The sequence below is a fragment of the Scyliorhinus torazame genome, chromosome 15 (genome assembly GCF_047496885.1).
Source record: "Scyliorhinus torazame isolate Kashiwa2021f chromosome 15, sScyTor2.1, whole genome shotgun sequence".
Classification (NCBI taxonomy): Eukaryota; Metazoa; Chordata; class Chondrichthyes; order Carcharhiniformes; family Scyliorhinidae; genus Scyliorhinus; species Scyliorhinus torazame.
Window position 1 is genome coordinate 197,755,898 of NC_092721.1, and position 12,634 is coordinate 197,768,531.

A 12,634-nucleotide genomic window follows, 5' to 3' on the forward strand; every position below is an offset into this window, starting at 1 on the left:
TTTGAGGAGAGTTTAGTCGATGGCATGGGGTTTTTGAGGAGAGTTTAGTCAATGGCATGAGGTTTTTGAGGAGAGTTTAGTCAATGGCATGGGGTTTTTGAGGAGAGTTTAGTCAATGGCATGGGGTTTTTGAGGAGAGTTTAGTCAATGGCATGGGGTTTTTGAGGATAGTTTAGTCAATGGCATGGGGTTTTTGAGGAGAGTTTAGTTAATGGCATGGGGTTTTTGAGGAGAGTTTAGTCAATGGCATGGGGTTTTTGAGGAGAGTTTAGTCAATGGCATGGGGTTTTTGAGGATAGTTTAGTCAATGGCATGGGGTTTTTGAGGAGAGTCTTCACAGGAGAGACAGGCTTAGAGAATGGGAATCCCAAAACCTCGGCAGCTGGGACCATGGCTGGAAACAGCGGGACAATGGAAACGGGGGAGGCCAGAACTGGATAGGCACTGTGGTTGGTTGGTTGTAAAGTATATATCAGAGAGAAAGGGAGGGCCAAGGCCCTAGAGGAATTGAGGTAGAAGAATGACAGTTATTAAACCGGAGGCGATTCTGGACCCGGAGCTGGTGGAGCTCCATGAATAAGAGGGTGTGAATTTGTTCTGAAAGACCACAAGATGTGGCAGATTAAACACACTGGTCTTTTACCTCAAAGACTTTGTACGAAAACAGCCCGGGTTTTTGGAATAAAACCTAATTTCTGCTGATTGTACAGTCTTAAAAACCTTTGTTTCACAGCGAAGGTATAGCACAACCTTGAACCTCTCCTTTACGTGGCCAGTGGAGAGAAAAGGTAAATGGGAAATAGTTACACTGGCTTACCCAGGCTCGGCAGTCAAGATTCACCATTCTCGAAGAACTCTGACTCATCCATGTTGCGTCACCGTCCAAGTCACGCAACAGAATAGCTCAACTTCAACACCCTCAACCTCACATAATGTCCATTCTTATTTACGAATCCAACTCCTCCCTCACCTCCAGCTCGACCGAAACAGCTTTGACGTCACATCCTCACCCTTCCACCCTCTGACAATCAAACAACGTTGGGGGGCAGGGGGGCTGCAGAGGATGGGAGGGGTCAGAAGCCAGCGGCAGAACCTTCACCCACTTTGCCGATCCTGTTCACCCTTCCCCATTTTTAAAAGCCACGTCAAAACGCTACATTTTAAAATCGCAATCCCGCATCGCTGTATGATATCTTTATCTCCTCTTGTGCCTGGAGGTGTTTATAATGTTAAAGGTGTCAGGCGATGCGTCGAGGATATGTGGTTCATTTCAGCTAACCTGAACTATTCAACAATCTCAAATGATTCCAGGAAAGGCAGGACTGTCATAGGAGGAGAGATTGACGAGGTTGGGATTGTTCTCGCTGGAGTTCAGAAGAATGAGGGGGGATCTCAGAGATTTAGAAAATTCTAACGGGACTAGACAGGGTAGATGCAGGGAAGATGTTACCAATGATGGGTGTGTCCAGAACCAGGGGTCACAGTCTGAGGATTCAGGGTAAACCATTTCGGACAGAGATAAGGAGACATTTCTTCACCCAAAAGAGTGGTGAGCCTGTGGAATTCATTACCACTGAAAGTAGTTGATGCTAAAACATTGAATATATTCAAGAGGCGGCTGGATATAGCACTTCGGGCGAATGGGATCAAAAGCTATGGGGAGAAAGCAGGATTAGGCAATCGAGTTGGATGATCAGCCATGATTGTGATGAATGGCGGAGCAGGCTCGAAGGGCCAAAAGGCCTCCTCCTGCTCCTACCTTCCATGTATCTATGTATCTAATTTTTTTTTTTTTTTAAATTTAGAGTACCCTTATATTTTTTTTTCCAATTAAGGGGCAATTTAGTGTGGCCAACCCACCTAACCAGTACATCTTTTGGGTTGTGGAGGTGAAACCAACGCAGACACGGGGAGAATGTGCAAACTTCACACAGACAGTGACCTAGGGCCGGGAGTCGAACCCGAGTCCTCAGCGCGTAGCCTCAGTGCTAACCACTGCGCCACCGTGCTGCCCTATATCTGTGTATCTATGTATGTATTTCACAGGCATCCTGCAGAACCATCAACTCTGCAAGCCATCATTCCGGGGAATCATGGGATTGAGCCGGGAGGATGGATGCAACGTTTTGGGGATGGGAAAGAGGGGGATTAAGGAAATGAAGAATCTATTCCTGGGAGGGTGATTTGCGAATTTGGAGGAGTTGGCCGAGAGGTTTGGGCTGGCGCGAGGCGAGAGTTTCAGGTATATGCAGGTGCGGGACTTTGCGAGGAAGGTTTTTCCAACCTCCCCGATAGCACCTGCCTCCTTGTTATTGTTGTTGATGCTGTCAGTGGGGGGTTTGGAGAGGGGTCGTCTCCACGATTTATGGAAGGACTTTGGAAGAGGATGGGGTGTCCTGAGGGGGGTTAAGGTGAAGCGGGAGGAAGAGTTGGGGGGGGGGGGGGGGTAGTGCTGCACGAGGGTCTGGTGTAAGGTGGGTTCAGAAGGAGGCCATTCGGCCCATCAAGTCTGCACCAGCACTTGGAAAAAGCACCCCACTTAAGGCTCCACCTCCACCCTATCCCCGTAACCCACCTAACCTTTTTGGACACCATTTGGCATGGCAGCCCACCTAACCTGCACGTCTTTGGACTGTGGGAGGAAACCGGAGCACCCAGAGGAAACCCACGCAGGCGCGGGGAGAATGTGCAGACTACACACAGACAGTGACCCAAGCTGGGAATCGAACCTGGGACCCTGGAGTGGTGAAGCAACTGTGCTAACCACTGTGCTACTGTGACTCGGTGACCGGCTGGGGCAGGTGCAGCTGAAGGTAGTGTACAGGGTGCACCTTATAAAACCAAGGGTGGGACGGCTGTTCGAGGAGGTGGAGGATGTCTGTGAGCGATGTGGAAGTGGCACTGTAGAAGGGGCACTGCAAACCATGTTCATATGTTTTGGTCCTGCCTGAAGCTCGAAAAGCTTTCGAGGACGGTGTTCAGCACCATTTTAGGGTTTTACGTGTGGGCGTGGAGTCCAGCCCCCTAGAAGCCATATTCAGGACGTTGGACCGGCCGGAGCTGCAGATGTTTTAGCCTTCGCCTCGCTGATTGCCCGGGGGCTAGCACAGTTGCTTCACCGCTCCAGGGTCCCAGGTTCGATTCCCAGCTTGGGGGGGGGGGGGGGGGGGCGCGCGCGAGTGAGGGGGCTCTACAATTGTTGGGGTCTATTCATCATGTCTGTTCGGGAGTTGGTTACCGTGACTGTTATGTGAGGGGGTGCTTTGGGGGTTTTGTATGGGGTTGTTTTATATTGTAAAATTGGTGAAAATTTGCTGAATAAAAATACTTTTTTAAAAAACTCTGCAAGCCCTCGTTTCCATGTTACATGATATCGCCTCGTCAGTCGCAATGTGGTCAGATTATCTGGTGTCAAGGAACGCCGCAATTCCCAGCTACACAGAGTTCTGTGCAGAATGGCCACACGACGGAATCCCCAAAACGCAGAAAAATGACTTGAAGAACGGTCAGAAAAACCAGCGAACAGTTTGTCAAATTTTGTTTCCAGCTCGAAGAAGACCAACTAAACGCTGCCCGACAAAGAAACAGGACACCAATAGCAGAGGCATGGATTGAATTACACAGCACCAGGATGATGTGACTTATAGAATGAAAATGGTTATCTAATACACCAATGACAAACTTAAAAAGATGCTCTTAATCAGATGGGAAACCCAATATTGATTGTTAGCCATGCAGAGTGCAGCCTGTAAAAATGGACGTGAGGGGGTTACGTGTTCCATAGGCTTCTGATACTTAGCCTTCAGTAGTGTCACAGAGTTAGGTGACTGTTCATGGGCAATACTTACCCTCCCTCCACAGTTTGTCTGTAGAAAAAGTAGACAATGGGTTAAAAGCAAACGGTGGGACAGTTATAGAAAAAGGCGCAATTGTACATTTCCGCAGCATCTTTCGTGACTTCAGGACGCCCCAAAGCGCTTCAGGGCCCATGAAGGTCTTTTAAGCCAGTCATTGTTGTAACACAGGATTACACAAAGTGGGTCAAATGTAGCAGATCACTCACTTGTATAGTTTGTACATTGCGATTGCACATGTAAATAGTGACCAAAATAACTTTCCCCCCTTCCCCAACACCCCCTTTTTCCACGAGAACCATCGGAACTAGACAGAACAGCAGGAGGACAGAGGCCCGAGCTCCCTTCAAAACCTCAGGCCTAACGAACTAGGCTCAAATCATTTTTACCATCTGGTTTGTCAATCGTCAGATCGCATGAGGCGGCTAGAAAACACTTCTTGAAAACTGCGATAACAGCGTAAATATACTTTATTCCCAAGTGCCCCTCATTAGGCAGATGCGCACACCTCCAGGAGTGGCCTGGAGTCTCCGAGGATTGAAGATCGATCCCCAGGACACTGCTCATGTGCAATCCCAGAGAAAAATCATCAGGCATTAAAAAGATCTTTTTTTCCCCCTCATTTTCTTTTGAGCATTTCTCTTTACCAGATACCAGGTTAGGTGGATTGGCCAGTGCTAAAATTGCCCCTCAAGTGTCCAAAGATGTGCGGCACGGCGGCACAGTAGTCAGCACTGCTGCTTCATAGCGCCAAGGGCCTTGATTCAATTCCGGCCTTGGGTGACTGTGTGTGTGTGGAGTTTGCACTTTCTCCCCTTGTCTGCGTGGGTTTCCTCCGGGTGCTCCGGTTTCCTCCCAAGGTCCAAAGATGTGCAGGTTAGGTGGATTGGCCGTGATAAATTGCTCCTTGGAGTACTGGGTTACGGGGATAGGGTGGGAGCGTGGGCAGAGGTAGAATGCTCCTTTCGGGGGTTGGCGCAGACTCGATGGGCCGAATGGCCTCCTTCTGCACTGTAGGAATTCTATGATTCTTTGTGCAGGGTTAGGTGGGGTTACAGACAGTGGACGGGGGGGTGGGCCTAGGTAGGGTGTTCTTTCAGAGGGTCGGGGCACTCTCGATGGGCCAAATGGCCCCAAACTGGACTGTGGGGATTCCGTGGACTTAAAAATATTCAAAACGGGCGGGAAAAAAAGGCATTTGGCCGACAGTCAAGAATCATCCAATTGGGCCATGAATCATTTTGCTTTCCAGTTGGCGTAGGGGGCAGCGCGGCACAAGGATGGATGTGTTTCCAAATAGCTGGAGTGTGTGGGAGGGGGATGCGGGGGTGTCGAGTCATGTGATATAAACTCCAGGGATGTATTTAAATCACAGTTGGGCACACACGCAATTTTAGACTCCAAAACGGCATTAAGAAATCCAAACATTGTGGAACATGTTGCGAAGCTAGGATTATAATGTATTCCACACATATTATAGAAACAGCGGCTGGGATTCTCCGCCGGCAGGATTCTCCATTATGCCGGTGCCCGGGGGGGGGGTTCCCGACGGCGTGGGGCTGCCCCACAATGGCAAACCCCATTGACCGGCTGGCGAAACGGAGAATCCCGCCGGCCGGTCGGGGCAGAAATGTGGCGGGGCGGAGGATCCCGGCCAGCATCTGCCATTTTATTACCCACTTTTACAGAAGCTCGAAGCTGCAGAGATCCTATTTATTGGGCCTGATGCTCCGCGGAGCAGCGGTGTCGGATTGCCACTCCACTCCTAGTTTCCTAGCCGGAGTTCCGATCGTTTCATTCTCGTCTGATCTTCCGACTCAGGCCAGGTGAGAACGGGGCAGCGTGCTCCCAGAGGCCTTCAGTACGGGGCTGCAGCGGTGGAGGTAAAGAAGCTACACACCCTTTTCTTTTGAAGACGGCACTAGCTGTAAGGTAATGGGTAGGATTGGACGGGGGGGGGGGGGGGGGGGGCGTTCAGCTCTATAGTTACCCAGGAGTTAGGAGTGGTTTTAATTCTTCTAACCATTCCTGGGCAACTGTTCATGAAGGACAATCGGAATCGTCCGAAGCTCGCAATTTAAGTTGTCCCGTTGCAGGATTCCCAGTGTGGGCAATTACCCAAAGGTAGTTTGAACTTCCCAGGTAATCCTTACCTGGGGATTCCTGGGAGAGGAGGGGGACTGGTGGTTCCCCAGCACGTCTTTAGGTTACCCACCCCCTCTTTCTCCTCCCCCCCCCTTTCTCCTCCCCCCCCCCCCCCCCCCCCCCCCCCGCAAGTTACGACACCCCAGAGCCTGACGTTACTTACCATTGTCAATGGATAAAGCATCGCTAGGAAGAGCAATGGTACATTTAATTCACCAACATGTCATGCGCAATGCAAATTACTCCTCAAAGGGCCCAACAAGCTAAAAAATATTTCCAATCGCTCACAGGATTGGTAGGAAATATTCAACAATTAGATGAACCATAAAAATGGCCAAGCACTTCCAACTCTTGATTGTCATTGGCTCTCCTACAAAAGAACAAGGCCAAACTGCTACTGTACTCCCCACCGACAAACACACGTCATACTCAAAACAGAAACACTGTACTGTACATTTCTCCCCCAAGTGCAATAGTGTATCGAATGTACGCAAGAAGCCGACAGGTTGAGGTTGGTACTCACATAAATTAAATGCTCTCTGTATCGGATCAGGAGGTTTCGCAAAATTCCCGCTTCGTTCAAGTCTCCAAGACGGATCATATCTTCCACTCCATGAATGGATGTTGGATGCATTGGCTTAATATTAGTGGCATTCTGAGGGGAGATCCAGTGTTCCTGAAGGATCAGCACAGAAGAGGGGGGGGGGGGGGGGGGGGGGGGGAAATTGTACAACAACATTTTACACCATGGTAATTTCATTCTTTAACACCTTCACAAATTCTCATCTACATCAATGGCTAAAATAGCGACTTGAGAGCACAGAAACCTCAGGTTATGAAGCCATCGATTTAAGCACTTCCTGCGTTTGGGTGTTGACCATGCAGTTGGATACCCAATGACTCAGGATCGAAGGAAATGGAGCATTTATATCACAGAACCGGCCAAATTAGCTTCAACCAATCACCTCCCTCGGAATTTAAGGACAGCTGCTTTAAAGGTTAATTTGTGTTTAAAAGCCTAATTCAAAAGGGAAGTATGGACTTAGAAAGGCACCATGTTGACTGTATTTGCACAAACCTCATCAGACGCCTATCTCCAATACTGGCTATGAAAGAATTATTCAAAATGCAAAAGACTCTTCTACGGATGTCGATTGAATCGCGTGTGTTAGCCCTTCCACTTCTGAAGGAAAAGGTGACAGAAATGGACGTCAAAATGTCCTCCAACACAATTAACTTTGTTGCCTGGTGAAACATTCGCTCACTCGTGCATGCACGCCCACCTCCTCCTCTCCACTTTACATAGTTAATTATTTTCCGCTGCTGCTCCTAACTCTGCTTCCAGCTACAAAATCCAACCCTCTGCCAACAGTCTTAAGCCAATTAATTCACAACTTTGCTTTTTTTGAAAAACAAATTCACGCATGGGACTGTGGGCTTCGCAGGCTAAGCCGTTGAGAAGATGTCGGTGGAGAGCTGCCTTCTTGAAACACTGCAGTCCATGTGGTGTCGGTACACCCACAGTGCTGTTCGGGAGGGAGTTCCAAAATTTGACCTAGCAACATTGAAGTAACGCCGATATATTACCAAGTTAGGATGGGTGCGGCTTGAAGGGGTGATGGTGTTCCCAGGTGTCTGCTGTCCCATGCCCTTCTACGTGGTAGGGGTGGCGGTTTTGGAAGGTGTTGTCTAAGGAGCCTTGGTAAGTCGCTATAGTGCATCTTGTAGATGGTACACACGGCTGCCACTGTGTGTCGGCGGTGGAGGGAGCGAATGTTTGCAGATGGGGTTCCAATCAAGCGTGCTGCTTGGTCCTGGATGGAGGTCAAGCTTCTTGAGTGCTGCTGGAGCTGCACTCATCCAGACATGTGGCGAGTATTCCGGTCCGGATCAAGCAATGTGTTGCTTTGAAAATTCTCAGCCTCATTCCCAAATCAGTCCATGGACTTGCCACTCGCAAACTCTAATCTTCTCCCGACCCACAACCCTCTTGAGATGTCAGTCCTCTAATTCTGGCCTCTTGCTCATTCCCAATCAGAATTCTCCACCATTGTGCCTTTAGTTGACCAGACGCCCAAGCTCTGGAATTCCCTCCCTACATCGGTGTCTCCCTGTTGCACATTCCTCCTTTAAACCTACCTCTCTGATTCAGGTCATCAGACCCAATCATGGCTCAATATCACACCTTGTTTCATACAATGCTGCTGCTATGAAGCGCCATGGGGCGTTTTGTTACGTTGAAAGTGCTAAATAAATATAAAAGTTGTTGTTGTTTTGAGTATTGCCCATGCACAGGAATCCAATATATCCTCAGATCAGGAGCTGGTCATTCACTACTATGGGTCAGATAGCCAGTTCAAATCTCTTTGCTCGGATTAGCCACTTCCTGGTTCTGTGACTCTCATGCCCATAGCTAACAAAATTCAACCTCCCGTTTTTTAAACTTTCATTGACTCCACAAATGCAACAACTTCCTGATAGTCCCAGATCTCCACTAGTCAAAAGTATGAAGAAGCACTTCCTGAAACTGCCCCCAAGCATCCTAGCTCTACATTTTAAGGTTTGGCCTCCTAATAATAATGTTTATTAAGTGTCAGAAGTAGGCTTACATTAACACTGCAATGAAGTTACTGTGAAAATCCCCTAGTCGCCACATTCCGGCGCCTGTTCGGGTACACGAAGGAAGAATTCAGAACGTCCAATTTACCTAGCAAGCACGTCTTTCGGGACTTGTGGGAGGAAACCGGAGCACCCGGAGGAAACCCACACATACACAGGGAGAATGTGCAGACTTCAGACAGACAGTGACCCAAGCTGGAATCGAACCTTGGACCCTGGAGCTGTGAAGCATTTGTGCTACCGTTCCGCCCAGTCCTTGTTCTGAATTGCCCGGACAAACAGGACAAAGTGTTTCTCCAATCAGCTAGACAAGGTAGAATGATGCAGCAATAACCAGACAGCAAAATACTCACATTGCCTTCATCGTCCACTACCTGAATTTGGCCAGAGTCACAGAGTTTCACCACTGCTCCGATGGGAACTTCAAACTCACGTCCAGTCTTCAGATCCAACCAGACATAATCCCCCTGAGGAGAGACAGATGGCTCAGGATCAGCTTGAGTTACTGCAGGAAGAGTTATTTCTTATTGAACCTTCAACATTAACTTCACTAGATGTATTGGCCATGCTAAATTGCCCAACGGTTAGATGGGGTTACGGGAACAGGGCATGGCCAGTGGGCCTAGGTAGGGTGCTCCATGTAGTTTGAAACCCGTGGATGAAAACCATTGGCATTAACTGCTGCACAGGAAAAGCCGCCACTGCCGTCGACGAGCTCGCTGCCGATTTCCCGCCCGACATGAATCTTTGCTGCTTTCCGGGAACATTTCGCCATTGGACCTACCAATGGCATAAAAACCCATCTGGTTCATTAATGTCCTTTAGGGAAGGGAATTTGCCATCTTTACCTGGTCTGGCCTATACGTGACTCTTAACTACCTCTCAGAAATAGTCTAACAAGCCACTCTGTCCAAGGGATGGACAACACCCACATCCCACCAAAGAATAGATAAGTTGTGTGGGGGTGAAGGTGTGCGCAAGTGAGAGAGCCGATGAGGGGTTATAACGAGCAGGGTGGACGTAGACATTTTGTGCTGCAGTGTGCAACAACGACATAGATTCTCACAGCCCAAGATTCTTATACACATTCTTTTTCCACACAAATGCTCCATCCTATGAAGTCAGAGGGATAAGATGACACTGCTTGGCAGCGCTGAGCAACAATTAAAACAAACAATAATCGCAAGTAAAGCACTCTCAAGAAACTCAATTATAATTAGCTCTGAACATTGTTAAACATTATGGCCTCAATATTAACCCTCTCCAACACACGACTGGGGGGGGGGGGGTTAGATTGACAAGGAACATTCCCACATCACCATCACTTCTTTGCACAAAGGAAAAAAGTGAGGTGGTGGCCAGGTTGATGTTTGACCAAGTGTACGGATCAAAGTGCCAGGTCGAAAGTTGGGAATGATTGAAAAATCATCGATAAGGATTTCCTCTTGTTACTTCTCTCTCTGCTTTCCCAGCCTTGCCTGAACCCTTCGGAATTTTCAACATTCCTCTCTAAATATCGGGTCAAGAGTGGGCTTGGCTCAAAGTGACAATGAATGGGATACGGGACACTGCTGAAGGGGCGCAGATAACATCACCACTTGGTGCATTTTGGCAGAATACAGAGACACGCATCACGTTTGCAGCACACCTATGGTCATCGCCCCGTGGAGACAAGTTGAGGCAGGGGGGCTTGGGGTGGTAGAGAAAGGAGACATTTTATCGATTTTAAATTTGGAGAACTTTGGCAAGGTTTGAGCTGCTCTTTTATTTTCTTTTTGTTTTTAAAAAAAATATATTTATTCAAGTTTTTTAGCACAATTTTTCTCCCTTACAAACAATAACCCCTCCCCCCTCGTAACAAAAAAAACAAAACGAGAAATCGCGCAGAGCAAGATATATACATGGCAAAATGATATATTTACACAGCTTTGTACACTGGCCCTCACCTGTACGTGCCAGTTTCCCCAACCCTTCATGTTATCTCTTGCTCATCCACCCTCCCAGGCAGTCCCCCCTCTCCCCGGGCCTCCCCTCCACACCCCCCCCCCCCTCCCCCCACCCCCACCCCCACCCCCAAGGTTGCTGCTGCTGCTGACCGGCCTTCCTCTAACGCTCCGCGAGATAGTCTAGGAACGGTTGCCACCGCCTGTAGAACCCCTGCGCAGACCCTCTCAAGGCGAACTTGATCCTCTCCAACTTTATGAACCCAGCCATGTCGTTTATCCAGGCCTCCACGCTGGGGGGCTTCGCCTCCTTCCACATTAGCAAGATCCTTCGCCGGGCTACTAGGGACACAAAGGTATTTTCTTTTTGAACCCTACACGAGAGGGCAATGAGAAACCTTGTGGTCTACAAACACTGGGACATCGATGATCGATCACCGCAAGCTGAAGCAGATTCTGACCTCCGGCACGGTCAGTGTATTTGGCGCTTACCGGAAGGTGTGCGTGTTGGTATTTGAACACCTGGTTGACATTGCGCAGCAATGCCCATTTTCCTTCGTCTTTCTCATACACGTCACCGTCAACCCCTCTGCGTGCGTACATGTTCCAAAAACGGCGATGGACCCTCCGCCCCTCTCATACATCCACAGCACGCCTCACACAACCCGGCAATCGACAAAGACGACTGCTTGCAGCCGCAAGGCTATGGACTCCAGCTCAGTCGAAGGGAAATCCAGAAACCAAGCAACCTTCTTGTGGTGCACACGAGAAGCTCGATCCACCCACAGTTGCACTTGTATGTAACAAGAGCGGAATGCGATCGTTCCATACATCAGGCCATATTGTTGAATAACGTTCCCAGAGGAAACATACTTGGCCTTGAACAGGAGTCAGACTTTGGAACACCCCAGCCAAACTCCAATGCGACTTGCGTTTTCCCACAGCCCAATTTCGGTTCATGTGACACCCTCGCACATTGATACTGGAGTTTTTTTTTTTAAAAACACACTCCTCTGGCAGAAACAGCTTGGTGACTTATAAACCAGGCTCCATCGAGCTGCAACAGGTATTCATTAAGCCACTAGACAATGTGACAGAGAAAAGAGTCATGCATTAATGCATGAACATGATTCCAACAACCCTTAAAACCGCTATTACCATCTGGGAGGGGGAAGGGAAGAGATGGGAGAAGAGCCCGTGAAGTAGGAGGGAGTGATCCATTGCTAACTACAAGAGCTGTGAATCATTTATGGAGTCTTGTACCAGACAGATGGTCTTCAGTTCCTCTTGATTTGATGAACAAGCCTGATGCCACTGGTCACATGATGCCGAAGGCCCATTTTGCTCTTTTGATTGGCCGACTGTTTGAGCAAATGGCCATGCTCCAAGGAGGGATTGTGAGACAACTGTTGGGAATTGTGGTCAAGAATTCACTGCCCAATGTTAAACTTTAATGCGATACTGAACATCCGTAACCTACTCATGCACGCAGAGACTGAACTTGCTGGTGCAGGAAGGCATTGTGTGATGGAGTGGACATACAGCATATGGTCATAAGGCAACGTTACGCAGAAAGTTGGCAGCTACCTCTCCTCCCTCCAAAATCTAAATTGCCCCAATTCACAGACTGACACATTGGCCATCTTCATAACAAAACATCTTTATGAATGGGACAGAGGGCAGCACGGTGGCGCAGTGGGTTAGCACTGCTGCCTCACGGTGCCGAGGTCCTAGGTTCGATCCCGGCTCTGGGTCACTGTCCATGTGGAGTTTGCACATTCTCCCAGTGTTTGCGTGGGTTTCGCCCCCACAACACAAAGATGTGCAGGGTAGGTGGATTTGCCATGCTAAATTGCCCCTCAATTGGAAAAAATGGGAGACAATGACATGCCTCATTCGTACACTGCTCGCCCCGGTTTAATTTGTGCAATGGGTCAGGTGAATAGCTAACCTAATGAATGGTGCAGACCACGTATCAGTAACATTGGAAGTCATGAGCTTGGAAGAGGGCGAGGATGAAACACTGTACCCATGAGAGAAAGCTTTACTCAGCAATCTCTCTTATACATAATT

At 48.6% G+C, this 12,634-nt stretch overlaps 1 protein-coding gene across 1 annotated transcript in view; it reads right to left on the minus strand.

Moving 5' to 3' along the window:
* myo7aa (myosin VIIAa) overlaps positions 1-11,419 on the minus strand; it is a 174,237-nt gene extending 162,818 nt beyond the window's left edge. Inside the window, 3 exon segments of the mRNA XM_072477386.1 lie at positions 6,523-6,675; positions 8,972-9,085; positions 11,054-11,419. Coding sequence (XP_072333487.1) covers positions 6,523-6,675; positions 8,972-9,085; positions 11,054-11,164 — 378 coding nt within the window. The 5' untranslated portion in view covers positions 11,165-11,419.
* Positions 11,420-12,634: the final 1,215 nt, after the last annotated feature.